Source organism: Meleagris gallopavo, chromosome 1 (genome assembly GCF_905368555.1).
Source record: "Meleagris gallopavo chromosome 1, MGAL_WU_HG_1.1, whole genome shotgun sequence".
In the NCBI taxonomy this organism is placed as follows: Eukaryota; Metazoa; Chordata; class Aves; order Galliformes; family Phasianidae; genus Meleagris; species Meleagris gallopavo.
In genome coordinates this window covers 60,749,216-60,775,895 of record NC_139404.1, presented here as the reverse complement: position 1 = coordinate 60,775,895, position 26,680 = coordinate 60,749,216, and the positions used below count along the sequence as shown (strand labels likewise).

The following is a 26,680-nucleotide window of genomic DNA, read 5'->3' as shown; positions in this document are numbered from 1 at the left end:
CCTCAAGACAAGGGCAAGACAGAGCTGGGGGAAGGCAATTGCACAGGGATCATAAAACAGAGAAAATAATGCTTTATCCAAGTTACTCTGATATATTGTCTCTGTAGGATGAAAACAATCTGTTTAGGAAATTAGGAAATAGGAAAGAGTCATCATACCTGGACAGTGGGAAGAATAATACATAGTCCAAGATTCCCATGAACACCTTGGTACCTCAGTTGTTCCGTATGTTGTGTAGAGATGGAATGAGAAAACTGAAATTCCACTCTGAACTAGAAATATTAGCAGTTTGTTCAGAATTCACTGCTGGAGCTGAATGGAGCCATTTACTGAGAAAGGACTGCATTGATGAAGGCAACAGAAACATCAAGGGAAGTGATTGACTTGCAATTGAGAACTTGTGAGAAAGAATCAAAGGAACTGCAGCAATGGAAGATGAGTCTAGAAGAAAGGAGAGGGAAGCAGACAGAGTCTGCAGAGGTTCCCTCTTCAACTCTGTTAAGATAGGCTATGCTGAATCTGATTTATATGTCCTCACCCCAGGACACTCTAATCCAGGAGATCTGATCCAGAGTCTACTCTCATCCACAAAAACATTAATTCCCCATTTATTTTAGAAAAACTTTGGATAACCTTATTATTTTCATTGCTATGCTGTCTACTTTCCCTGATAAGAAGTGGAAGTATCCAGAACTGACCAAACTTCCCACACAGCTCTATGAAGAAGTAAAAGCAGCGTCAAGCTGAAACTCGGAGCCACAAAAGCACACACTGCTGTAAAAAATATGACCTGCTTGGCTTGAAATTCATAGTGAGACTGTAATAGCAGGAATTTTGCAGAACGGCTCTTCCAGCTTGCTGTAATTTGTGCAAGAATGGGGCTAGAGCGGAGATCTTTAACCACTGCCTTATAACTGTAGCTGCTAGATGGTAGATAAACTGAAAACATGTAGAATGGACATTTGAGCTTGTCTGGAATTATACAGTCAAGGTGGAATGGCATTTTGTTGTTATATGAACTCCTATCAATGAAGAAAACACAAAAGACACAAAGAAACCTTTGCTTTTTGTGTAATATGCAGGAAGTGTTTTGTTACTGGCAGAATTTGCCAAGCTTATTTCTTTATAACATCACAGAGTTACGTGTTCATCACTCATTCAATATTGGCCCCACCTTTGCATAGATGTATGCCCTTTTGTAGCTGGAAAGTCTGTATAAAGTCTTAGACATAGATGTATAAAACAATTTTCAATCATCTAGCCCCACATTACCAGTATAGTATGCTGACACTGAGTCCTTCCACCATGTTTTTTAGCCTGGACTCCACAATATTATTTCATTCTTTGGTACGTTTCTATCTTCATATTTCTTCTGTTTATGGTTTGGGTATACATTGTTTTTTTGCAGTTGGCTGCTCTTTAGCAGACTGAGCTATTATGGGAAATATGAGGTCCCTGACTGAGCCTAGGAAGAGAATTAAAATTTGCATTCAAATACCAGCAGGTCAAAATGTCTGTGGCACACAGTGATTGAGCTGAACTTTTTCCATCGCAAGCTATTTCTTCTCAAAATGCTCTCTGATCCCATAGTTATACGGCACAGTACTTTGTGCTTGCAGAAGAGGTAGAGGAAATATTGGCTTCAGTGTGTTTACTGCTGTCTTAAATCTGTAATTTTAAACAGCCTTTATAGAAGTCTACAGTCCAACTTCAACTGATGCTGAAGGTCGCTGGCATTTGACTTCACATTTTTCATTTCCAAACAGATAAATAAAGATCAGCTCCCCCTCAATTTGAAGTAAACAACACTGTTGCTTAGTTTTGTTTTCACAGGTTTGCAAGATTTAGTAGCACCAACAGTGCTCCAAATAGATGTGGATTACCATAGCAAATTGAGAAGCAGATTTTGCTGATATAACACCAGTACATTAAGTGTTAAGACAAGTACAACTGGGAAATTTTTGTAGGCAAATATAATAAGGGAGGAAAACCAGAAATAATCAGGAAGCTACCATTTACATCTCTTCCTATCTCCATTTGGCTTTTGTTTTTTTTTTTTTTAATGGAACATTTACATTTTTCTGTACAAACTGGAGGACATTACGTATCTCTGCATGGTGTCTGGCAATACAGGGATACCGCACTCCTACTGAAAATATTAGTTATGCAGATAGAATTTCCTACATCAAAATTCGACATCTAAATTCTGAGCTCCAACAAGTTTCCTGCTCTATCACCTCACTCTCTTTTCTCCAGGTTTAATATGGAAGAGAGAAGAAAACAAAACAGCCAAAAAAAAAAAAAGAACAAAACGCAAACAAGCAAACAAAACAACAACCAAACCAAACCAAAATTAGAAAACCATGAAAACGAACAAACTAGATAGGCTGCCAACATTCATGACCAGGCCAATTTATCTCAATTCTTCCGTTTCAACTACATAAACCATTTTCCATAAAACCTATAGCACTGCATGGAAAATATAGGCAGATTCAGGACATTCTTGGGCAACCTGGTCTAGTACCAGATCTGGAGGTTGGTGGTCCTGTCTGTGGCAGGGGGGTTGGAACCTGATGTTCCTTGGGGTCCCTTCCAACCCAAGCCATTCAATCAGGAGATATCTAATAACTGTCACTAAAGTTTCTGGGTTTCTGTACTTGCATGAGCAATTCAGACCCTTTTTTGACAAAGTTTTAGTTTTAGACAGACTTCATTGTAGGCAGAGAACTGGACCTATGTTAGTGGAAGATCAAAACTCATCCTTCAGCGTACAGAGTACATGGACATCCTTGAGGGCAACAATGAACAGAGAGGCATGAAACACACTTAAAATGTGTCCAGCTATAGGTTGATTCCAGTGTTTCTGAAAAAATAGGAGATTGAACAAACTGACCTGGGGATTCCAGAGTATTTCCCCCCTTCTTTGTTACTGTTCTAGCAGTGACACCAACCTAAAAACAACATTTTGGGACCCAACTTCAAAAAACCTCTCTACAAACTTTCAAAAACAGAACAAATGGAACACTAATGACAAATCAAAACCTCTCCATACAGGAATGTCTCAGCTTATATTTGCACACATGCATTTTTGTTTAAAATTTTTCTTTGGCCTATTTTAACTCAAAAGTGAAATATTGCTATTAATCTACTGTTAAGTGATAAAGCAACTCATATTCTACACTGTATTGCATCTGTTGCTCTCCGAGGTTGTGAGTAATCCCCTCTAAATTATTCCCTCATAAGTGTGGTGGTGTTTTGCTTTTTAAGGGTGGCTATCCAGTCCAGCATGGAAAGAACTGACCATACACTGATCCATGCAGAGCTCTTATAAAAGTTGCAAGGCACAGACTGAGCAGGTCTCCAAGGCTTACCACAAATAGACTCTAATACCCCATGACTCTGTTCTTGATCCACTTTGCTTGCTGATATAGGTGGCTGTCAGACCCTTTTCCCTGTCTCATCCCTATGCAACAGCTAACATCAATAGTGACATTATCTTTGCTTCCTTACTGCACCACTCTTTTAGGATCCTCAGCAGCAGACCTACTTTGAGAAGATTTATGCCACTGAACTGTCTGCAGTGTCTTGCTGAAGTCAGATCTCTAACCAGAGACCATCACCCATTAAAGCTTTCCATTCTCTCATGTGGCTGATTATAGAAGTTAGCTTGTTTGGTGAATTTGTGACTTGCAGAAATGGCAAGTAGTGACCTCCAAAAATTATTTTGATTTGTGTGACTTAATTAGGATTTGAATTTAGGCCTCCAGAGGCAAAAATCACAGAGCTTTGTGTGTGTTGCCTTGTTCCTACGTGTACAGCTTCTTTTTTTTTTTTTCTTTTTTTTTCTTCTTTTTTTCCTCCTCTTTTAAAAGGAAAAGGTTGATCTTTGAAAAAGTCATCCAAAAGCCCAAAGGCTATTTAGCCACTGGGCTCACAGCTCTTTCATTAAAGCTACTGCAGCAGTTGCATCTCTTACCGCTGTTTAGCTATTTAAAAACCTTTTCATCTTTTAAAGGCTTTGGAAATTCACTCCAAAAGAATAAAATGCTGATTTCAGGGTTGGAAATATCCCCTGGGATGGTGGGTTTCCAAATCTAAAGATTTCATTTCACCCTAGAATTCTAGGCTTTCCCTTTCTGTCTCTGTTTATTTTGTACTTACATTTGCATGGTTGATTATCCAGAAAGGATTTTCTGCCTGTTTTATTGTATTGCAATTTTATAACTGCTTCTATTTATCTCAGTGCAGACTGATAGCAAATTCTACAACAAATATATATGAAGAGCACCGATTGCTGCACACACAAGAGTACACAAGTACATATCGTTCATTGATTTACATGTTCAATAAAGTCCTTAAAAATAAAGGTAATGCGGAATGGTATTGTGAGCTGTACATAATCTCTACCTTCTTTACTAAAGGGACGTGGGACTGTTGACTGTTTTTTGTGTTGTTTTTTTTTTCTTTTATCTTTTTTGCAACTTGGAGTATCCTACTTTATTTTGTAGCCAGTATCCCAATCTATGATATTCGTAGGAATTCATTCTGTATTTTAGATGATGAATCCAGCTTCTGGTTGTGAAATCACACCCAAAAGTCTGAAATAAAATGTTTCATATCCGGACCTCACAGTATCTGATAGGTATGCTACCCATTCACTTGAGGTTCACTGAAGGAACTACTATAGGGAAACCTAAATGAGGTGCAGCTGTGTGCAAGCAGACAAGGCCTCTCCTTCTCTTTTTCTTGAGAGTCTTAGCAGAAATACTATATGAATAAGATGAACACACTGTCCAGGTGTGACTCCTAGATATGCTTTAAAAAGTGGAGGTGTTCTGCAGTGATGAGCCCCCAGATTTTAATTTTATAATTCTTGTCACTTTCTATCTTTAGGGAGATGTCCCAAACATTTTTAGGCCTCCAGTCTGAGTGCAGTTTATATGTTAGAAGACAACAGTTGTAGAGGAAGCCACAAGAGCAGGTAAATCAGGTATCACAGCATGATCACACATCTGAGGGTCTGCAAGTTCTGTGCAGGCATAAATCCCATGTAAATCAGTGAAGAAAGTCAATATTAATGGACAAATTCTCTGTACAGGCAGGAAAGATCTTATTATTCACAGTAAGACTGGGGAAGAACTGGTTGTTTTGTCTTATGTCTTGAAGACAAGATACTGAAACAAAACCAAACTCACACGTAAGAATTACAAATAGTCAGATCTCAAGCTGTTCTGACCTTGGACATATTCTCCAGTCTTTTTCTTTCCTGGGGACAAAATAATAAACCAGTCTGTTATTTACGAATCTGCCTGATGGATCTAGGTCCAAATTTAACATCACTGAAGACAATTTTTTCAGCAGACAGTGATCACCAGTTTTTGAAAAACTGGTAGTAGGGCCCAAGCAGTGCACCCACAAACAGGCACTGAAAATTCTAGGTCACATAGAAGTGTCCAGTAGCTTAGCTCTTAATTTTATGGCTCTGGGATAAAAGATTAAAGACAAGGAAAGTCTCCATGGTGATTAGACATCAGCAATTAGGAAAGAGTCAACAGTAGAACAAAACAAGAAAGAACAGAGAAAGGGCAACAGAATGACAGGGCTGTTAAAGAAGTCCTTCCTACGCAGGAGCACTGGGCACAGGACCTCCACTAACACCACCCATTACCACCCCATGAAAATGCTTATTTTTAATAGAGAGCTTCTCTTCATATGGAGGAATAGGACTGAGAAGCCCAAAGTTGAGGCCTGAAGGGCTCATGAAATCCTCATTTCACACAATTAGTATGCTTTTGCATAAAGCAAATGTTCAGCAGTAGGTTTCTGTGGCAAGTGGCAAACAGCTAGTCACTGCTGTTATGCTCGAGGCAGCACTACAGACAACCAAGACAGTTGCATATGCAGTTGTTCATGAGAAAAAGGAAAACAGGTTCAAGTCAGCATTCATGCCAATTGAGCATGGACTGTACTTTTCCAGGGCATTAATACTGTGGCCCTTCAGTGCTCTGAACTGTAGGCCCTCTCTCCTTACCCACCACAGTTACAGCAGATGGAGAAGAAAAAAAACTCCGCAATACCAGAGATAGGTTGCTTATACTTGCGTGCTTATTCTTTGTTAATTTTTCACATCCATGCCAAACCCTGCCAAAAAGATGATTAAAAAACCTCAACCCCACAACAATAAAAGCCCAGCACTTTCTTGGAGGGATGGGGGTGGACGGGGAATAAACACCATGGAAACATGTAGACACATATATTCTTAGATCATTCTCTTGTATGGAAAGCCTTACTAAATCAAGCCTAAGCACTACGAGAATAAAAGATTACAAGGAAAAACACAGCTGGTGAAAATTGGGGGTTGCAACTTTGCTTTTAACGTCTTCCACTTTGTGGCAGTAGCACTGTATTCCTCACATCTTCCTCATTGGATGCAACAGGCTGCGGAGGGATGAGAAAAGCTCAAAAGATGTTTCATTGCTGTCAGCAAAGTAAATTATACTTGTTGTTCTGTTTGTTCCCTATTTTAATTTCATGACAGGGATTGTAAGGTTGATTGTGAGCTCCAGTTTCAAGCTCCATTTAGTGATTCTTGGAAGTATTATCTCGCAGATTCAGAGATGGAAGGCTCTTCCAGGATAGTCTGTCTGACACACTGCATCTAATGTCCATGCTGTTCTTGGAGATGCAATGCTTCTAAACATTTTGACTGATTCACTCTCACTACTCTGTGGTGGCTCTACTGTGCTGTCTTTGATTACTGAAGTGTTGTCTTGCCCACAGGCTGGGGAAGTCTACCAAAGATTATTCAGTTAAATTTGAAGGGGTCAATCTGCTATGTGCCAGTTCAGGCTTCTCTTCCAGAGACAAGTTAGTGCCCTGGATCTGATCCAGAGCTGGCCTTAGGCCATTTATAATAATACAGTCTTTAGTTTACAGTCAGAGCCTTCAGGTAAACTGTCCCTGGAGGCACTGCATGCTATTTTCAGATTCAATGAAGCTTTCTAATGCATTGTCCAAATGACATGGGACGAAGCCAGTATTCTAGAAACGATGGCAGGCTCAAGGTTGCTCTTTATTAATAATCAAGTAGAGAAAGTAGAATTACTCCATCCTAGAATTCAAGCTGCAATGGCCAAGCTGTGTGCAGAACAACCCAGGGCGAGGTTCTCCATTACCCAGCAGTATGAACAGCTCAATGCAATAATATTCCTGTCTGTTTTGCACATCTTGTTTCATTTATGTATACAATCATGTAATTGCAAGGGAGTGGAGAGACCAGGCACTTAGGACTGAGGTGGCAGTGGACAGTTTTGCATGCAGAAAGCAGATTTCACATGAAGAGGAAAGCCTTTCTCAAGACATGGCATAGTCCAAGCTGTATTTAACTCAAAAGTGAAGCTTCCCCTGAAGGACAGTAAAAAACTTATCAAAAATAATTAAAAGAGAGTCCCATTAGGGGAGGCTAAAAGAACAGAATCTACTCAGATTGGAAAAAAAAAAAAAAAAAAAAAAGATTAAGGGAACCCAACAAATGCCTACAAATTTCTAAATAGGCTGTTACAAACTGCACAGGGATTAATTTCCCTTCTTAGTCAACAAGACAGTAAGGAATAAGGGACTGCAGCAAAGGCTGATTACTAAATACCAAATGACTCTGTGTGTAACATTTGGATTTGCATCTGCTGCTGAAAGTTCCCAAGACTGAACGGTCTTCAAAAATGGACGCTGGTGTCTTCACAAGGGAGCACGCAGCCAAGGATGGCTGATCACACATTAAGGAGGGTCTTGAAAATAATTTCTCCAAAACATAAGAAAAATTATGTGTAGAAGTGACTGTGAATCTCCAATAATTCTATGATCTGACTGTGTGTGAGACAAAGCCACCTAGCAGCTATAGTGGAACAAAGCAAACCTGGGAAGGTTGAGGCAGTGTATGAGATAAAATCCTACAAGTACTTAGCTCTCTCCTCAACAAAGATCATTCAGGATAAAGCAAACAAGTTTGCTTTGTAAAGATTTGCATCCTATCCAACGTACTCATTTTATATAAAAAATTGTCTCCATGTAAGTAATTATCTACCTGACACTAGAGCAGTCCAAGTCCAACTGTTTTCCCCTAACATTTTTCTTTCACATTTCAAAAGAAGTCAATCTATTCACACCTCTTATCTGCTGAATGAGAGAGGAGATTGGAAAACGTATTGATCTCATTGATGTCAAGTCCTTCTAGGGAATACAAGTTCATTGCTTTCCTGTCTCTGATTATCTCTTTGTGAGTTTATGAATCAGGTTGGAAAATAGTACTCTGTGAGAGAGGAGACAGGCTTCACTACAAATGTGAAAGTTGAAGGAGACATGAAGGAAAGCATGAAGAAGGAAACAAGAAACTGAAGATAAAAACTGGGAAGCTACTTCAGTGGAGAAATAGTCCAGGGCTTGTGGAAAGTCATACAGCTTTCTAGTTTTTAAACATGCAGGTTTAACCTTGAAAAGTGTGGTATAAGACAAACATGAGTTTCATGACATTAATAATTTTATTTTCCAGGGCAACATGCTGAAACATGCTAAGCTCCCATCACTCAAACCAATGAAATTACTTCATTGACAAAACATTTCCAGCCAACTAAGTCAGGCGAGAGCCTTATCTGTTCTGCTGAGTTTCAGGTCAAGATATAATTTTCAGATTTAAGGAAAGAGCAAAGAAAACACCTTACATCAACACGTATGTCCTTGGAAGACCAGCACAACAGACACAAAGGCCCTGAACAGCCATCTATCTATCTAGTCTTCATGTACATATGACTGCAAATGGAACATCTAGACAGTATAATGAAGATTTAACAAAGTAGAATTTGAGAACTTGACCTTTTGAAATTAATTGGAAATTGGCCATTGAACTCAGCAGGATCAGAACCAGAACTTGGTATCTCCACTGGATTTTTGAGGAGCTAAAAACCTAACAGTCAGCTCAAACTTTGAATGCTTAGCACTTTTAAAAATAATCCATTAGCTTACATCATTAAGTTCAAGAAATGACTTCTGAAAAGCATCAGCTATTGATTTCAGCCACAAAATTGTCTGAATTGCAGACAACCCTTTCTTATTCCGAATTTCTCTCTCAGAATGCAATTGGAGAGTGGAGATGTTTAAGTCTATATTTCTTATTTTCATTAAGTGTATCTCCTAATAAAGCAAGTTTAATTTCTATGACCTCACTGTAGATGCAAGGGATCTTTCAAAATATTATCAACTTGAGAAGAGAACAGCCTAGTTCTGCCCTCTTGAGATGCAGTCTCCAATGGGTTGTAAACCCCAAGTCCACTTGGCAGAAAAATGCAAAGGTTGGGAAGTGGAGTTATATATGAGTCAGGCTTCACTAAGGAAATGATGGCTTGCACATAGTTTAAGAATGCATATTTACATCCTGTACTACTAACTACTGTTTTTTTTAATTCACTCTCAAATTGAAATGTTGCATCTTTTCTATTCTTTACCATCCAGAACTACTATTTCTATTTATCTGGATAGCTTAAGCTGGAATTCCCTTTGCATGGACTATAAAACTTCCTGTATAAAACATATCAGAAATAGTTTGAAGCATCCACACATGAAATTGCAGTGTGAATGTATAGATATAGTTTCTACATATGAATATTAAACCCACAGTACTTCTCACAGGTGTGCCCTATAGTAACTTTCCAATTAACATTTGCCCCCATTTCCTCTTTGCTGAAAGAAATACTCATCATATCTCAGATATCTACTCCATTGTACAGCAAACACTGGTCAGCGATGACTTCTATCTACTTTGTCATTATAAAACAAAGAGGCAAAACCTGACATAGGACAACAATACTCTTAGAATTGGTTACGTCAGCTGAAGTGAATGCGTCTGTCATTTCAAGTGCTTAGGTGTTTACTCAAATGTGGTACTTCACAGCCTTGAAGCATAGATGATATGGTGGTTTTTTTTTTTTGTTTGTTTTGTTTTGTTTTTTTTTTGTTATTATTATTATAATTTTCTACATATTAAATTTACTCCTTCTTGGTTACCAAAATTATGACTGAAGTGCTAACTCTATTTTGTAGTGTTGTCTAGGAATAACTATGAACTGAAGATAGAAAATATTACTTTTGTTTCTAAAGCAAGTGTTCTGTCAAAGCCATAGCCTAAAAGTCTAACTATGCAGATGCCCCTAAAAATAATGATAATCAGTCTATATTAATTTCAGTTCTCAGTTTGCCATACTGTCTCTTAAGGAAAAAGAACTCAGTAATTTGGAGAAAAAGCTGGCTGAAAGTCAAATAAAAGCCAACAGCTATTATCCAGGTTGTTGCAGGGACGCCATAAAAAAGTCAAGCCGTCTGCAGCAGTCATGGTGGAAAACATTTAGCAATGAGTATATGCTCTTGGCTTCTCATATTAGATAACTGATAACTGAGTTCTGAAAGATTCACATCCAGTCATGCAAATGACACATAGAATCAAAATTGCGGGGATTGGTAAGGCCTTTTGTAAAACGAAGAAAATTATGATAACTTGTGGTCAGCTTTTGCAATACTAAATGGCATGCACTGCCAAAGCTATTTTTGTTGTTATTTCTGATATCTTTTACTCTCTATTTCCCCTGAACTTTACATAAATCCTCTCAATTACACAAAGACAGATAGTGCTAGGAGATTGGTGGAACGTGAACTTAATGTGATAAAAAGACAGGTATGTTATATAATAGCCATAGTTGAGCAGTAGAATAGTTTTGCCCAGTTCCTTCTGTTCTTTATTATTTTATTAATTTCTATTCTCCCTTCAAGTAAAGCCAATTTCTGTGTTCTGTGATTCGGACTCTCCTTGTGGTTTGATCTCTGCCCTTTATCTCAGGCATTAGAAGGAAGTTAGAGACACAGTTCTAATCTAAATTTAAGAGGATAAGAGGACAACTGTTAGCCGTTCCACACAAACAATATCTATTGCAGATAAGCTAAATCTTCAAAGTAAAATCTTGTAAACCCTAACCCACTGCTGGGTAGAATACAGCTTCAGGTTCTTGTTTAAGAGAGAAGCTAATGTTGAGTAACGGTGCAAGCTTCAGTCAGGCTTCAGTCCAGATTACCCTTTCATGTGTTTTGGGTCTTCTCAGGTTAAATTCCATCATGCCCTGGAATTCCTACCATCTTGGAGAACCAAGTGTCATAACATTCCAGCTGTCAAAAAATAGCCTAGCTTAGCCTTGTGCAGTCAGGAGTGAACTGTGTGTGAATTAAATGCCCGGACCAGAAAGTATTTGTGCAAAAGTTGACTGCAAGAGCTGAATCTAATCATGTTTATATCTGGTTTACAAGTGCAGGCCAAATCTGATTTTAATTCCTATAGCCTAATTGTGTTTCCACTGAATCCTCCAACATGTTAGGAATTACAAGGTAGAAACTAAAGGCATTGAAAGTTTCAGATTTAGGGTAAAGGAAAAGGTGAGGTTTCATTTAGAATTCTACATTTAGATTAAAGATTATGATTTTTTTTGTTGTTGTTGTTATTAAATATATAACCAACACAAGTATCAAACTTAGGAGAGAATGAAGAATTAGTATTAGGATAGAAGTTATAATCAGGAGTCATGCTGGCATGAAGAAGGGTTTGTGAGACCTATGAGCATATCAGCATAGTGCCTTTGTTGCCATGGATATAACATCTAGTTCTATATTACAAATCTGGAGATGCATGGGATAGAAACCCCACAAAGAGGGTCGTTATATGACATTCTGGTCAACAAAGGTACACTGCAAATCTTCAGAGCAATAAGCCACATGCCAGCTAGTAAGCCTTGTGCCATCTTTCAACACTGTAACATCAGTTTAAAATCAGTGTTTACATTTGATTTAACTGTACCATCTAAACCCTCCCATTTCATCCATATTCTGAGTTAATTAAAGCTCCATACTAGCAACCAAGCCTTCACTATTAAGAACAAGCATAAAAAACAAAGCTCGAGCTAATGCCCAAAGTTTCAAAACTGATGGAGAGCAGGCCTTTCAGTTATCATTTTCGGATACGTACCCAGTAGAGTACATCTGTCCACCCCTCCATTGTGATGCACTGAAACACTGTCAGCATGGCAAAAGCAAAATTGTCAAAGTTTGTAATGCCGTGCTTGGGTCCCTCCCAGCCTGCCTTGCACTCGGTTCCATTCTGGCACTGCCGCCCATGTGCAGACTGGGGGGCACAGGGAGATGGGTCATCTTCTGCAGGTGTATCTTAAGGAGAGGAGGGAGAGAACAGAGATGAAGAGAATTAATTGCTGTTTGACATAGTGATAAGCAAGTGAAAGCTAGCTGATTTTAACAAGTATATTGTGCAATGAATTTGACAGACTTCTCTTAAAATACACTAGAAACTATTATTTTCAATCAAAGGGCTTTTTTGTTGTGCTTCTCTTTCTTTTCGTAAAAAAAAGAAAAAGAAAGAAATGGCTAAGCTGTCAAATTTTACAGTCAAAACTAAAATGTACTTTTAAAAATTGTTGTTATTATTATTATTATTATTATTATTATTATTAAACACTTATCCTCCTAAGAGAAAGAAATAACACCTTTCAATACGAGAGGAAACATTACTTCAAGTCTTTAGGCTGCAAGTTATAACCAGTGCTTTCATCTGGCAGTCACCTGGCACTGGGGTAATACTAAATTACAGCAGCAAGTCTCTGGGGCTCTGCTCTTTCAGAGTTTAGAAGTTATGTAGCATTTTATCAATAGCCCAGTAGAAGAAGCTCTGTAAGACTCTAATGCTTGATTATCCATCCTTTATTCTGTACAAATGTTTTCAAAGATCTGAGCAGCCTTACATCAAGTTTGCCTAAATGCATTACTTTATGAAAAATAATAATAAGAACAAAGATTCTTATAGGTACAAAAACTCCTGAAATAGAGTGATACACAGATTTCAGAGTCTTGTGCTGCATCTGTAACAGATGCAGGTATCTATGTTCAGGGGAGCAGGCAATTATGTTTGTTTCTTATTCTGTGTGGCAAAGGTCCACTACTTTGTCCACTACTGTGTTCAGCAGTGATTGACAGTTCTTCTTGTAGCTTTAATATACTGGCCAAAAATGGAATGCTCAAGATGAAAATAAATGAAATTATCATAGAATCATAAAGGTTGGAAAAGACCTCTAAGGTCATCTAGTCCAACTGTCAAACTACCACAATGCTTCCTGCTAAACCATGTTCCTAAATACTACTTCTACCCTTTCTTTAAACACTTCCAGGGATGGTGACTCCCCCACCTCCTCAGGCATCCTATTCTAATGCCTCATCACTCTTTCAGAGAATAAGTTTTTCCTAATGTCTAACCTGAACCTTCCCTGGCACAACTAGAGGCCATTCCCTCTCATCCTATTGCTATCACCTGAGATAAGCAGCAAACCTGCACCTCATCACAACCTCCTTTCATGGAGTCATAGAGGGCAATAACAATCTCAGTTCCCTCAGCTCTGACTCATAAGACTCATGCTGCAGACACCTCACAGCTCCACTGCCCTTCTCTGGAAATATTTCGGGTTCAATGTCTTTTTTGTAGTGAGGGGCCTGAAACTGAACACAGTACTCAAGATGTAGCCTTAGCAGAGCTAAGTACAGGGAGACGGTCACCTCCCTGCTCCTGCTGGCTGTGCTATTTCTGATACAAGCCAGGATGCCATTGGCCTTCTTCACCACCTGGGCACACTGCTGGTTCATGTTCAGCCAAGCATTGACCAACACCCCAGATCCTTTTCCTGCAGGCAGCTTTCCAGTCAGTCTTCCCAAAGCCTGAAGTGTTGCTTAGCGTTGTTGTGACTAAAGTGCAAGATCCAGCACTTGGTCTCATTGAACTTCATCCTATTTGCCTCGTCTCATTGAACTTCATCCTATTTGCCTCAACCCAGCAATCCAGCCTGTCCAGATCCCTCTGTAGGGCTTTCCTACCTTCAGACAGATCAACACTTTCTCCGAGCTTGGTGTAATCAGCAAACTTTTTGGCTGTGCACTCAATCCCCTCACCCAGATTATCAATAAAGATTAAAATTAAATTAAATTAAAGACAGTGACTGATGTATTCAACCAATGAAGGAGCTGGTCTTGTGAAAAAGGGTGTTTCTGATCATCCCAGAGATTTCATTTTACTGCAACAGTAGACTTGCAGCACCAAAGCACTCTTTCTCCCGCTCCTTGAACTTTAGGATCCTAATAAGTGGTTGCTCAGTATTTGCTGTTATTTTCACCAGCACACATGGACTGTCACATGGCTGCATAAAACCTCCCTCCTGTCATGAACACACTGGTAAAAATCTTCATTAAGAGACAAAAAACAAAGGAACAGGGCTCCATGCCAACAAACATTCCTCTTACCTATCAGCCCCCCTTGCACGTGGTAGCAGGTCTTATGCATCTTTCCCATGAATAATTCCAGTCCAATGATGGCATAGATAATGATGACAAACAGCACCAGCAGGGCAATATGCAACAAAGGGACCATGGCCTTGATAATTGAATTTAAAACCACCTGGAGACCTGCAGAGAGAGCAGAAGGAAGCACTTATCAGCAAGAGAACAAAATTTATAGAAGGCACCTTGAGAAGCTGTAAATTGAACAATAATGTCATTTTTAATTCTTACCCCCTTACCTGAACTAATTACCTTGATGATATAAGCATCTTCCCTCCAGAAGATTCCAAGCATCTCAGCAGCTTACCACTAAAGGTAAGGGCTAAAGTAAGACAGGTATTGCCTGTCACTGAAATGCCATCACTCTGGAGAGGAATACATTAAGTGTTCTGGCTGCTCTTGAAAGTCAGACCTAGGGTGTTTCCAAGAGGGTATTTAGGAGTTAAAACTTGGGAAGACTGAAGAACAATCAGAACTGAAGCAGGACAAGTGCAGTGAGATGTGCAAGAGGATGAATGGTGGGGTGCCACAGAGCCACACCGCAGAGCATGGGGAGACAGCAAACTGAGTTTGTGTCCCTGCTGCACTTCTGAGTTCTTTCAGAGGTGAGCCTGACACAAGCTGCACACTCATGTTCTTCTCTGTCTCCTTTTGTACAACCAGGCAGCGTCGGAAGCATTTAGTAAGAATTCAGAATTACAAGGTCTTAAAGTTATCATCACTGGTGGCAGTGATGGCAACCACTGTCATTGTGAAGCTATGAATCTCGGAAATATTGAGAGACCTCTAGAACTCAATAGTCTACAAATAGCCAAATCAGAGCAATTACAAGCTCATGATTTTGCAATGACTAAGAGCCAGAAGCCATTAGTGTCTCCTGCAAATGCTGTCATCTCTTCAGAGAAGTTGGTATTAGCTGTGATTTTTGAAAAATGTGATTCATGAGTTGGAAATGTCTGTGATACATCTGCCAAGAGAGTATGTGATAACAATTAACTTTGAAAATTTATCATATTAGAACTTGGATACTCATTTTTATTACTTTTTCTTTCTTTATTTATTTCTTCCTTCCTTTCTTTCTTTCTTTCTTTTTTTTTTTGCAAATTTTTAATACTTTCACTCACGAGCAATCCACTTGTCAATTCACAGCTAAGGCCTTGTGTTTGCTCCCCAGCTATGAGATAGAATGCAACAGATGCAATCAAGGGTGGCATCAGCTGCCAGGCTAGCAAGATCACTCACTGCTCACAATCCAAAGTCGGCCACTAGCTTCTTCCAGTCAGAACAGTTCTTCAGATGTTTGCAGTCAGTTCACTTACCCATCAATTGTTCAGGCTAGCATCCCAAGGAAGAAAAATTCTATATGAAATATGCCAGATTTCTTAAGGAGATCCTTACATGAAGGGCAATACTGTCAGGTTCAAAAATAATCCTGGACAAGAATGGGATGCTCTGGTTGCTCAGTTTGCTCGGTTACCCTGAGGTACTTATTTGGATAGTTAATCTCAGCGGGAAAATAGCACTGTGATTACATGAGGCAATCAACCTGTTCTCCTCACTGCTTGCCTCATTCAGCCTATTAATTCTAAGTATATACACAAAATAAATTACAGTCCACATCAACGTCCCTCCAGTACTTTATAGCAGTAGAGAATCTGATGTTCACTAGAAAATTAAAACAATGTCCTACTTTCCTCTAGACAATGGAAACAAGTACAAGGAAGTTAAAAGACTACATATGGTTATGAACCTTAAAACAAACAAACAAACAAACAAAAAAACAACACCCCAAACCCAAATTAAAACATTTGTAGATTCAAATAAATCAATACTAAAGCACAGAAAGGTCCTAATTTTTAGCGATTAGCCTTGCTAATCCAAATTATAGCCAAGATTACAAGGTCAAAAGTTCTAATATCAGGTCTTATGTAATTTGCCCTCAATTATTTTTCTTAACTGATTTAATATTCAACATAGTATATAACCAGTGTTCTTGAAAGGGTAGTGAGGAAAAACATCATGATCAACAAAAAGCTCTCTTGTTTTAAATATAGCTTCATCATCACTCATGCCATGAAAATGCTTCAGTGTACTACGGATGTCCAGAAAAGATAACATCTGCACAAACCAATGCCCTTTCTGTTAACAAAACAGTGCTTGTGAAATCAAAGGCTTGCACCTAACCATGAGGTGGCAAAGCGTTTAGACAGGCAGGGGAACATCTACAACATGCAAAAGATTAAAAAGACTTAATAGATTTAACACATAGGAAGTTTCATACAAACCTGTGAAAGAACTTATTTATATTAGGAGAACTGGAACAGGTTGCCCAGAGAGGTGGTAGAATCTCCTTCGATGGAGATATTCAAGACCCATCTGGAAATCTACCTTTGTGACCTATTGTAGGGAACCTGCTTTGGCAGGGGAATTGGACTTGATCACTTGAGATCCCTTCTAAGCCTGCAATTCTGTGTTTCTGAGATTTACAGGTGCTTCAGCTAGATTAGAGAGAAGCTTCTGAGGATAATAACACTGAAGAAGAGATGAGGTATTGAATACTGTCAGTATGAATTGAGGTGTTTGCTGTGCAGTACTTTGTTCAGGTAGGATGTTTTCAAATCCAGATAATTCCAGTAATTAGCAGACTTACATATATTACCATGAAAGTAGGTTCTTAAGTTTAAAACAACTATCTTTGTAGCAGCTTTAGAAATCATAAAATGTGCTCTGAGATGTATCAAATGCTACCCATAGAAGGATAAGGGATATGACCGTGCTCTCTCCACACTTGTCAAGCTTATGGCTGCAATGCAGTAGCTGTCACTAAGTTACGTAATAATTCTCTGCCACTTGCAACATGAATAGCTGTTGCAGAAAAGGCATGGGGAATGGGGCCTGGACAACCAGAGGAGACAACAGGGAGAAGAGATGAAGGAATAAGAAAGCACCAGCGAAGATCTTTAGATAGGCAGAACAAACAGAGACACTTTCTTTTTACATAAAAAAAACATGTCAAAACTGTTCTGAAATTCAAGAGCCACAGATCAGTGTCTGAACTGAAGCACAGATCTATGGTGGATCAGATGCATTTCTGATCAAGGTGAATCATCTTGCATGCAGTCAAAAAACCTTTTCTAAACAATGGTGAGAATTGCCACACATGTTTACATACCCTTTCACTTCCCATGCAGAGGAAGAAAAGACAGCTGAACTTAAATGAAGTGAGTTCTCTGTCCCAGCTTATGCATGTTCTAGGCCTTTGCACATCATGACACAGATAGCATCCAACATGAGTGCTCATGGCAACGCAAACCCCATTGCCTGATGCTCTCAGGAGTACACCATAATACACCTTTTGCACTTTCTCCCTTATGGACCTAAAGCTGGCATTTGTAGCAATGAGCTGTGCAGCTTGTAATTAAATCAGAATGCCTGGTGAACTGTTCAGACTCAAAATCTGGCCTTTGAATTCCATGTAGGTGATGTGAACAACCACCTTTTAGGTGGAGAGCTGCATTTTCACACTGCCTCACAAAGGTTGGCAGTGCTATGGTATTGCCAGCCAACTATAAACACATAGTTCCGAATTTATATCCTGTCAAGTAAATATAGAAGGAAATGTTTTTCAAATATCTGGCATTCTGCATTTACTTATTCATTCGTGGAAGCTCTCTGCATGTGCTAGACACTTTCCAGACATTGGAGAAGGCACAACATCTGCCCTAGGGAGCTTGCTCTGGGCTGGACAAAGAGATAACTGAGCAGAGGTTAGCAAAAGCACCACAAAAGGGATTGTTTGCCGTTTTTCAGCCCCTGCTTTTCTTCTGTTAATAACTGAAGATCTTAAACAGCTCTCAGTATTTATTTTAAAAGCATTACAGTTTACCTTTAAAAAACCCTCTTGGCTCTGTTCTGCTGGCTGACATTGACTCTATAAATGTTTTAGTAAGCCAAACATGTTAATTTCATTCCCTGAGCTCACAGAATTTAGCATTTATTTACCCTGATAAAACATTTTAAATATTTACTACATAGGAACAACACTGTTTTTTCATTCTGGGTCAAGATCTTTTCAGGCCCTTGAGGACTGAGTCAACCCAAAGGTTTAGGGCACGGTTGGGTAGTAGGGAGGATAGGGAAGAGAGAAGGAAAAGACCTTGTACCATCAACACAGCTCCTCCAAAGCTATAGGATATACACTGCTAGGGATGATGTAGGTGTTGCAGAGCTATTGTATGGTGCTGTATTTTTCGCATAGGAAGACATTCATGTGAGGGGCTGGTTGCTGTCCTGTCAATTCAGGCAATTATTGAAGAATGTGCTTATCTGTAAGCATGAAGTATCTGCACCTAAAGCAATGGGATTACGTATACATCCCATTGTGTACCTACAAGGTTCTTTGGATTTCGACCAATGCTCAGCAAGATGGCACAAAGAAGAGCACTGGACCCAGCTGCTAAAAGGTACTTAGCATTGTTGCTCGGTGGAACGCATCCAGGGAAACGCAGCCAGGTAGGCTGGTCTCAGAAAAAACATTTGGGCCTTTCCAAGCACAGCAACATCTCTCATTTCCACGTGCCTTTAATTTTGGATCAAACTTGGTATGCTGGAGAGAGTGGTTTCTTCTTCTAGCCATATAAGCTCTCCAGATCTTTAGGGAAAGCATATCCTGAGTTTGTTCCTTCTTTTGTTTTGTGGGGTTATATTTTGTCAGCACCATCACGTTGCCTGAATCAGGAGATAAGCAGGCATAGTCTCATACAAATGACCTTCTGGAATGAGCGGGAATAAAAGGGAGAGGAGGGCTTTCAACCTCATCCATCCTTTCCGCTCCTCCTCATAGACGCACAGATTTTTGTGCTTAAGCCAATGCCAAGGGCGTGGGAGGTAATTATGTTTCTGCTAATTTAGTTCAAAAGAAAACTACTACTTTCTGCAAGTAAGGAGGAAGCAGGGAAGGATCTGTGACTCAGCAGAGTGCCTGAGTCAGATCACTTCTGAGAACCACTCTGAGCAGTAAAGTGGCTGCACTGTCCCCAGCTATGAGCTCAGCTTACCCAAGTGTTGGGCGGTATGCTAAGAAATGACCAGCACAGTTATCTCCATTTCCACAGCATAAGCTGTGTAACCAGAAACATTCCCCAAAGTGGATGATTATCATGTAATAAACATAGGCATTGGCTAAGAAAATTGAAAAAACATTAAATATTCATAAATATAAAAGGTTTTGTACCAATTTTGAAGGAAGCCTGGAAAATAACAGACATTTTAGCACAAAACAGTACGCAGTCATGGCAAGATCTCCAAGGTAATTACATCTGAATGCATTTATGAGGGAAAATGTTAAGATTTTCTTCACCCGTGTTGCAAAGGGAACTCAGATGGTGTGGTTCAGTTAAGGACTGATGTACAGTAACAGTTCAAGGAGATATCCTCCCTTGTCTTGCTGGAGTCTCGAAATATTATTGGCAGATTCCTGGATAAGGCAAATTCTGTGGGTGTAGTGTAGTGTTCTTGGGGCTGCAGATATTGTCTCCGTTTCAAGAATAATAGAGAAAGTCTTGGAATAGCAGGGAAAGTCATGACACAAGACAGGAAATCAGATGAAGTTTTGGTAGCAAAGAAAAGCTGGGACAGAGCAACCGTTTTGGAGTAGGTAATGCTATTTAAATGTATATGAATATGCAACTCAAAACCAAGTGCTAGAATGAATAGAAAAAAAAAGTTTTGGCATCTAATCCTAGTGTTCTCATTCCTCTGTTTTCAAACTGTGTTTTCATTGACTTTTCAAGCTGATATCCACACACACAAAAGAGGATTCATACAAATGAGCATGCGTGCAAACACAACTGTTTCATATTCGTGAAGTCTTGCAATACTACCCCTGCCTTGTCCTTTGGGGCGAGAACAAAAATGAAACCACAACAAAACCCATCTCTTCCTTCTGGATCATTTTGTCATGGGAAATAAGTCATCTTGAGGGCTGCCTGCTAGCCAAAATGACCTAACTTAGCCAAGCAACACAGCATACCCACAGCATAGTGGCCCATGAAGCACCAGCTTTTGGCTGTCTGAGGAAGATAATGGGGTAAAAGTATGCTCTGCCTCAGGCTTTATGCTCCTCTGCTGAAGAAACCTCTGCTTCCACTCATAGAAGCATTCCTCTTCCCTCCTGGAGGGTACAGGGAGTGGCTTTAACATTTTTAATAGCTTTTTGTTCAAAGCATGTCAGTGTTCATATTGTTACAAAGTTGCTTACTGACCAAAAGATCTTGCTCACCTTCCAATCTCAACATATTAGACAGCTCCTACAAGTTCAATTTTAATCTCTAGATGTTTGTTTCTAGCTCAGTGGAAAGATCTACAGACTTTCAAGGTGGAAAAAAAAAGCAACCAGTTTTTTAAAAAAGAAGTGTAGCATCACTTCCATGCAGTTGCTGGGCATATAGAAGCAGCACAGGGAGAAAATCAGCAACCGTCTGCCTACTGAAAACTGCACATCACAAAAGAAAGACTGCGTTGGTTAAAACCACAAATGAAGTGCTGTGAGTTAAATCTGAAACTACCTTAAACCAGGATCACAGTGCACTGTAAAGCAGTCTTACAGCAAGAGAGGAGAGGATGAAGTTAGATAATCACTGCCACGAGGAAATTCATAAAGACAAGCTGACAGTATGGCAGGTGAAGAATCACAGAATGGCTTGGGTTGGAAGGGACCTCAAAGATCAACTAGTTCCGGTCCCCTTGCTGTGCGCAGGGTTGCTGGCCACTAAATCAGGCACTAGATCAGGCTGCCCAGAGGCCCATCCAACCTGGCATTGAACACTTCCACGGCACTTCCCAGGCCAGCAAAGATCAGCTGTAACCTTTCATCAGGAATTATCACTGACATTCTGCTGACTGGATGATGATCGCAGATTCTCTGAGAACAGTGCTCATTTTAAAGATTCTGTTTTTACTTCATTCCGGGGAGAGAAAAAAAATAAAGAGATATTTTATTCACCCCTCTCTGCATAGCTATGCAAAATCAAAGACAGTCTAGAGAGAAGACTGCACCAATTCTGAATAAAATGATCCACTGCATCTCCACTTTTTAAATTCTTTTTTCCTCAAGCATAGCTGTGATGAAGAACAACCTTTCGGACTCCAGAAGAGGAGTAAATTCTGGTCCCATCCTGTACCAAAGGAGTCAGTGGGAAAACTTGTCAGAACGTGTTGAAAAGCTGTACAAGTCTTGTCTACTGTATATACAAAATAGCTAAGAATAGCTAAGAAACTTCTGATCTGAAATAGTTTTGGAAAAAATTTTGTTTCAGAGTGCCAAATGTTGCTTGTATTCAGCCCTGCACAAAAACATTATTGACATCACATACATAATTGTGTCCTAAGGATGTAATTTTTTTTATAGAAACAAGAAGTTATGGAAACCTGTAACTGTTAAAGCATCATGGTAACAGAAATGGGCTCAGAGCACTTGGTCTGAACTGTACATGCAGCAATATTTAACTGGAGAACTAACGATTCCAGATGACAAATATCTCTCCAAAGCTGCCAAAATCTCATGGTCATGAACAGTGTTGCTTTTAGCTGCCTGTTCATGCAGCTCACCAGGTAAGGTGACTTATCACTTGTGATCAGATTTATAAAAGGTAAAAGCAACAAGGCAACAAAAGCTAACAGCAATCCTGCAAATGCTGGTAATATTACAGTTTTTTCTTGGAAAAAAAATATATTGATGACAAAAATAGATCTTCCTGGGACACTATGAAAACTAAGAGCTCCAAGCATATCATAGCTGGAATACCATGAGCTGCACTTCTACCTTCTCATGAAAGAAAAAGCAAAAAGATATTGGATAAACCCTTAAATTTTCTCATTAGTTGGCTTTCTATGTAGGAGCACAGCATCATCTATGACACAAACAGGATATATGACCCAGGAGAAGAAAACGCACTCCACATTTAATTTTGGGTAGTGCTTAATAAGCATTGTTGGGACTGAGGTCTTGGTAGACAAAGCATGATATTTCCAAAAGCACTGTGATACTGGATGTTCGGGAGTATTTTGAGAGCATATAAAATAGAAAGTTGCTGGATCAGGTAATGAAAAAACTATGCAAACTATGTGAAGTGTGATTACTGCATTATTAGTCTCTTTATGCATACATAGCACTTATTTTCACTTTTTTTTTAACAACTGAAAATGCTGTCAGTGAAAACGTACTGCACATTGCCAAATTCTTGAAAATATATGGCCAGACAAATCTAAACAGATTTGCCTCCTAATTTTAAGAAGAGATTTTGGATTCCAGGACTTATTATCCAATGGTTAATTAGTTTCATCTCAGTCTACCTAAAAATCTAGTTTTTTCTTTTTTCTATACTGGTAACTTTGTTGCTTTTTATTTATTCAATCTGATTAAATTTAAAATTCTGCTTGCAGATATCAGATATAAAAATTCCCCTAGGGGAAAAAGTGCCTTCTGATTGAATAAGTAAAACCGCCTTTAGCTCTCTAGGTAGCTTTAGTATGTTTCAATAGAAAAATTAATGGCTGCAGTTTTTGCAAAGACATATTTGTCAGAAGAAATAATGGTTTTTTATTGATATTTACTCCCTTTGTAACTTTCTTTATGACTTGCACAATTCAAATTTTCTTGTGCAAGCTGTGGATGTATTGTTGGAATGCATTGGTACTTATCCTTTATTTATTTTGAATTTCCTTTTACATTTAGTAAGCTGTCAAGAGGGAATCATAAGGCTTTCCTGCTGCAAGAGTAGTAAACTAAAAAGCTAAATTAAATTCTGTATAGACACGGACATCTACAAATATAAATCTAAGCAGCATTTGGCCTCATTTAAAATGAAGATTCTGAGTGCAATTAACACTGGAATGTTAAAGCAAAGGGTGGGCTAAAGCTTCAATTTATTTTCACTTATATTGTGAGGATAACAGTGAGACTCAATCCTGAATTATTTCTCTGGGCACTGTTTATACTAAGCTGCTAAACTGCTATATACAAAACAGGCCCTTGTAAATCTCATTTGTATGGAGGCATGAGCATATCGGTTTGATTTGCAACCAAGATATCTACCTTGATTAAAAGGAATTTTACCTTGCGGTAACTTCCAATACATATTAAAGAGCAACATACAGAAACAATCTACGAGAAAACATTGATTGCAACAAGGAACAGCATTTGCCGCAGAAAAGCAGTAAATCTGGCAGCCAGTGCAAAACAAGACAAACGTCAACCACACTGCTAGCTGAATGTGTTAACAGTAATAAAAGGGAAAGCGTAACAGATGATCATTTTATGGTACAGATTGCTATGTCCCAGTCCTAACACCAGGTGTGTCCTACTGCACTCAAAAAAGGGAACCCTCTGCAGGTATCTGATTGAAAGATAAGAAGCCTAAAGAAGAAAATTTAGTGAGTCTTTGTAATCTGATTATTAAATTGAATTGCTATAGGTTGTTCTATTCCTAAGTGACAAAAATAGAATTTTGATGATTTCTTTCTTTTTTTCTTTCTTTCTTTTTTTTTTTAATTCCTTGAGCTAATTTCTGTCAAAAATGCTTCTGATGGAAAAATGTTGAACAGCTTTAGTGTTACTAAAGTTGAAAAAAAGAGATTCTTTGCAGAGGGTTAGCAGATGTTTTCTGAGTTGTGATTGATGTGGCAGGACAAACCAGTAGAACATGATCTAAAACTGAAAAAATAAGAGGCACAGCTACTCAGACAACTCAGAAAAACAATTGCGACAAAGAGTAAAACACATATGGGATAGGTTATTGTTACATGTGTTAAACAGGAATTGGATTTGCTTCTGGGAAAAAAGGGAGATTAAGTCAGTCATCTGATCTCCTTTTCTTCTTCTTGGTATAAAGAAAACTTTGATAAAATGTTAAGAGCCTAGGCAGGCTGGCTGGACTGCTGTTTGCCTTTGGTCAATACCTCGCCATGATCAGAATGGCAAATTACCAGTTCCATCAATTAAAATCGTCAGCACAGAAAAATTCGTTCGTTGTTTATCCCAGTCAGTATTCCTATGTACTCAACAAGCTCAGTAATATCAAGCAGATATCTCTCAGAAAGCAGCAGCCAATTTTGGAGAAAAGGGAAGATCTCCAGTAGCCATTTGGATACTTAAATATATTTCCTTGTATTTGCCTCCTCTCAGTTCTTTGTACTTTGGCATTTTTCCTCCAGCACTTATACAAAAAGTAATATGGATATAAATCCAGATCACCTTCCTGGAGTCTAAACAGTGACATAAAATGCATTCACTAGTTGAGAGGCTTATTTGACTGGTCTGCTTCTCTGTGCTTTGCTGATATTTTGGTAATTCTTTGTGAAAACCACCACAACGACCACAGGCATCTAACAGTGCTGGGACAAACAAAATTAATTCAAATGATGCTGAAGTCACTAGAACATCCACGAGCCTCCCCGTATTCTGAGCAATCAACCCTTCTACAAACTCTTATGTCTCACTTCCATGACAAATGCTACTTGGTGTGTGTTAGTCATTTCTTCCAGAGATGATGAGAAAGCTTTGGGTAAAATTCCCACAAGTTCAGTTAAAAGAATTAGTAGATGTACATTCACTGTAAAGAAAATGGACGAAGGTTTTCAAATCATTCCTTATGAGATCTTAAATGAATAAGAAGGCAAAATTTAGCCTATTGGAATAAAAATATGAGGCACCATTTGATGTAAGCTTGGGACATCAGATGCAGTGGAGATGTCATCAGGGAGAGAATGTAAGAATAAAACAGATCAGATGATATCCTTACTTTTTTGATCAGAAACAGCAATATCTTCTCTCACCCATAAGGGATACAGCAACAGTCGGCATGTACAAGGGAACAACTGGAAACCCAGCACACTCCTGCTGATACCAGTTAGCTGCAGTCTGCATTTATACTGTTGTTTAACAGTCCAGACAAAAGTATATGCAAACAATGATGGAAACTGCTCTTAGAAGATGATGGATGGCATCATTAGATTTTTAGACACTTTAGGACAAGCATCTTAATAGCATAGACTCTCTCACATAGCTATGCCCCATGCCCATTATTTTGACTGAGACCCCTAGGCACTACTTGAAGAATGAAAAAAATGGTGCTTGAAAGAGTCTAATCTGTCCAGAGCAATTCTGAAAAACATCCTACTTAGCCAACCTAGGATTCTTTGACTATCTTCATGTCTTTGATATCAGTGTGGGGTTTATTTTCCTCAATTGGAAGGGACGCCTAAAACTTGATGTGGTCCTATGGTTCTGTTTTGTAGACACGCTGAATAATCATGCCAGCATGAGCAGAAATTGGTAGGATAAGGCTGACATAGTTATTGGGTGCATTTGTAGTTAGTGTTATTTTTAAAAGAGCTGCATAGCAGAGATCAAATAATAAATATTCTTTGGTTTTCATTGGCATTCCTTAAATATGAGAGAAATCTGTATTACAAGAAGTCTGTACCTCTGTGAGTAATATTCTTTGCAAAGACAAGATCATCTTTTTGCCACACATAGTTAACCTTTTCTGCCAAAAATTATGCAATGTCATCATTCTGCAGGTTGTACACTGAAAGAAACAAGCGTTAGGTCCTTACTGTGTAAATCCTGCTCACAGGAATGATCTTTACCTAAGGGAGATGCAGTACTAGAATCAAATTACTCCCTGGAGTAATGGTGACCTAAGTAAATAAAAGACTTGCAAGTCTGCCTCGAGTTTTAAGTAAAATGTGAAGAAATAAGTTTAATGAGGATGTTTGGTTCAGACTGTTCTCTCCTTTTTTCTCCACTCCCTTCCCATTTGCAATGAAAGCACAACAAATTGGCCACTTGAGATTAAAGGCAGCTAGGCAATAATATGGGGAAGGTGATGCAACTTGTCCTCACACGGTGCCGTATGTGCTGGAGAGATGATACAGATGGCTGAGAAGACTTGTTTAAGAGTAGAGGAGCATGTAAGAAGTCAACACAAGAGCATGATTTTTTAAAGCCTTTAGAGCCCAAGAGGAATGAAAGGAACTAGACTTTGCAGTCACTGATGTGATTAAATGCAATAACAGCAAAGTTTAAGGCAAATTTTGCCTGAAGGTACTTGCAGCAATCCTCTCTGTTGTCAATGACTTTTGTCACATGGGTTTGGTGGCAGTAAATGGCCAAGGTTATGGTCTCCTCCAGCTTACTCCGTTCTTTGGTATCCATGCACAAACCTTTCACATGTTGGAAACTTTGATCAAACTCCTTCTC

The 26,680-nt window shown here is 38.9% G+C and overlaps 1 protein-coding gene across 40 annotated transcripts in view; it reads right to left on the bottom strand.

The window, feature by feature from the left end:
• Window positions 1-26,680, bottom strand: part of CACNA1C (calcium voltage-gated channel subunit alpha1 C) — a 473,299-nt gene that overhangs the window by 159,603 nt on the left and 287,016 nt on the right. For 38 of the 40 annotated variants that reach the window (XM_085230299.1, XM_085230338.1, XM_085230100.1 and 35 more), the window contains exons 6-7: window positions 14,383-14,544; window positions 12,053-12,249 (exon numbers count right to left, since the gene is read on the bottom strand). In XM_085230299.1, the coding sequence (XP_085086425.1) occupies window positions 12,053-12,249; window positions 14,383-14,544 (359 nt within the window). Of the gene's footprint in view, window positions 1-12,052; window positions 12,250-14,382; window positions 14,545-26,680 lie in introns of those variants that run through there. The other 2 variants (XM_085230330.1, XM_085230321.1) reach the window with 2 other exon arrangements.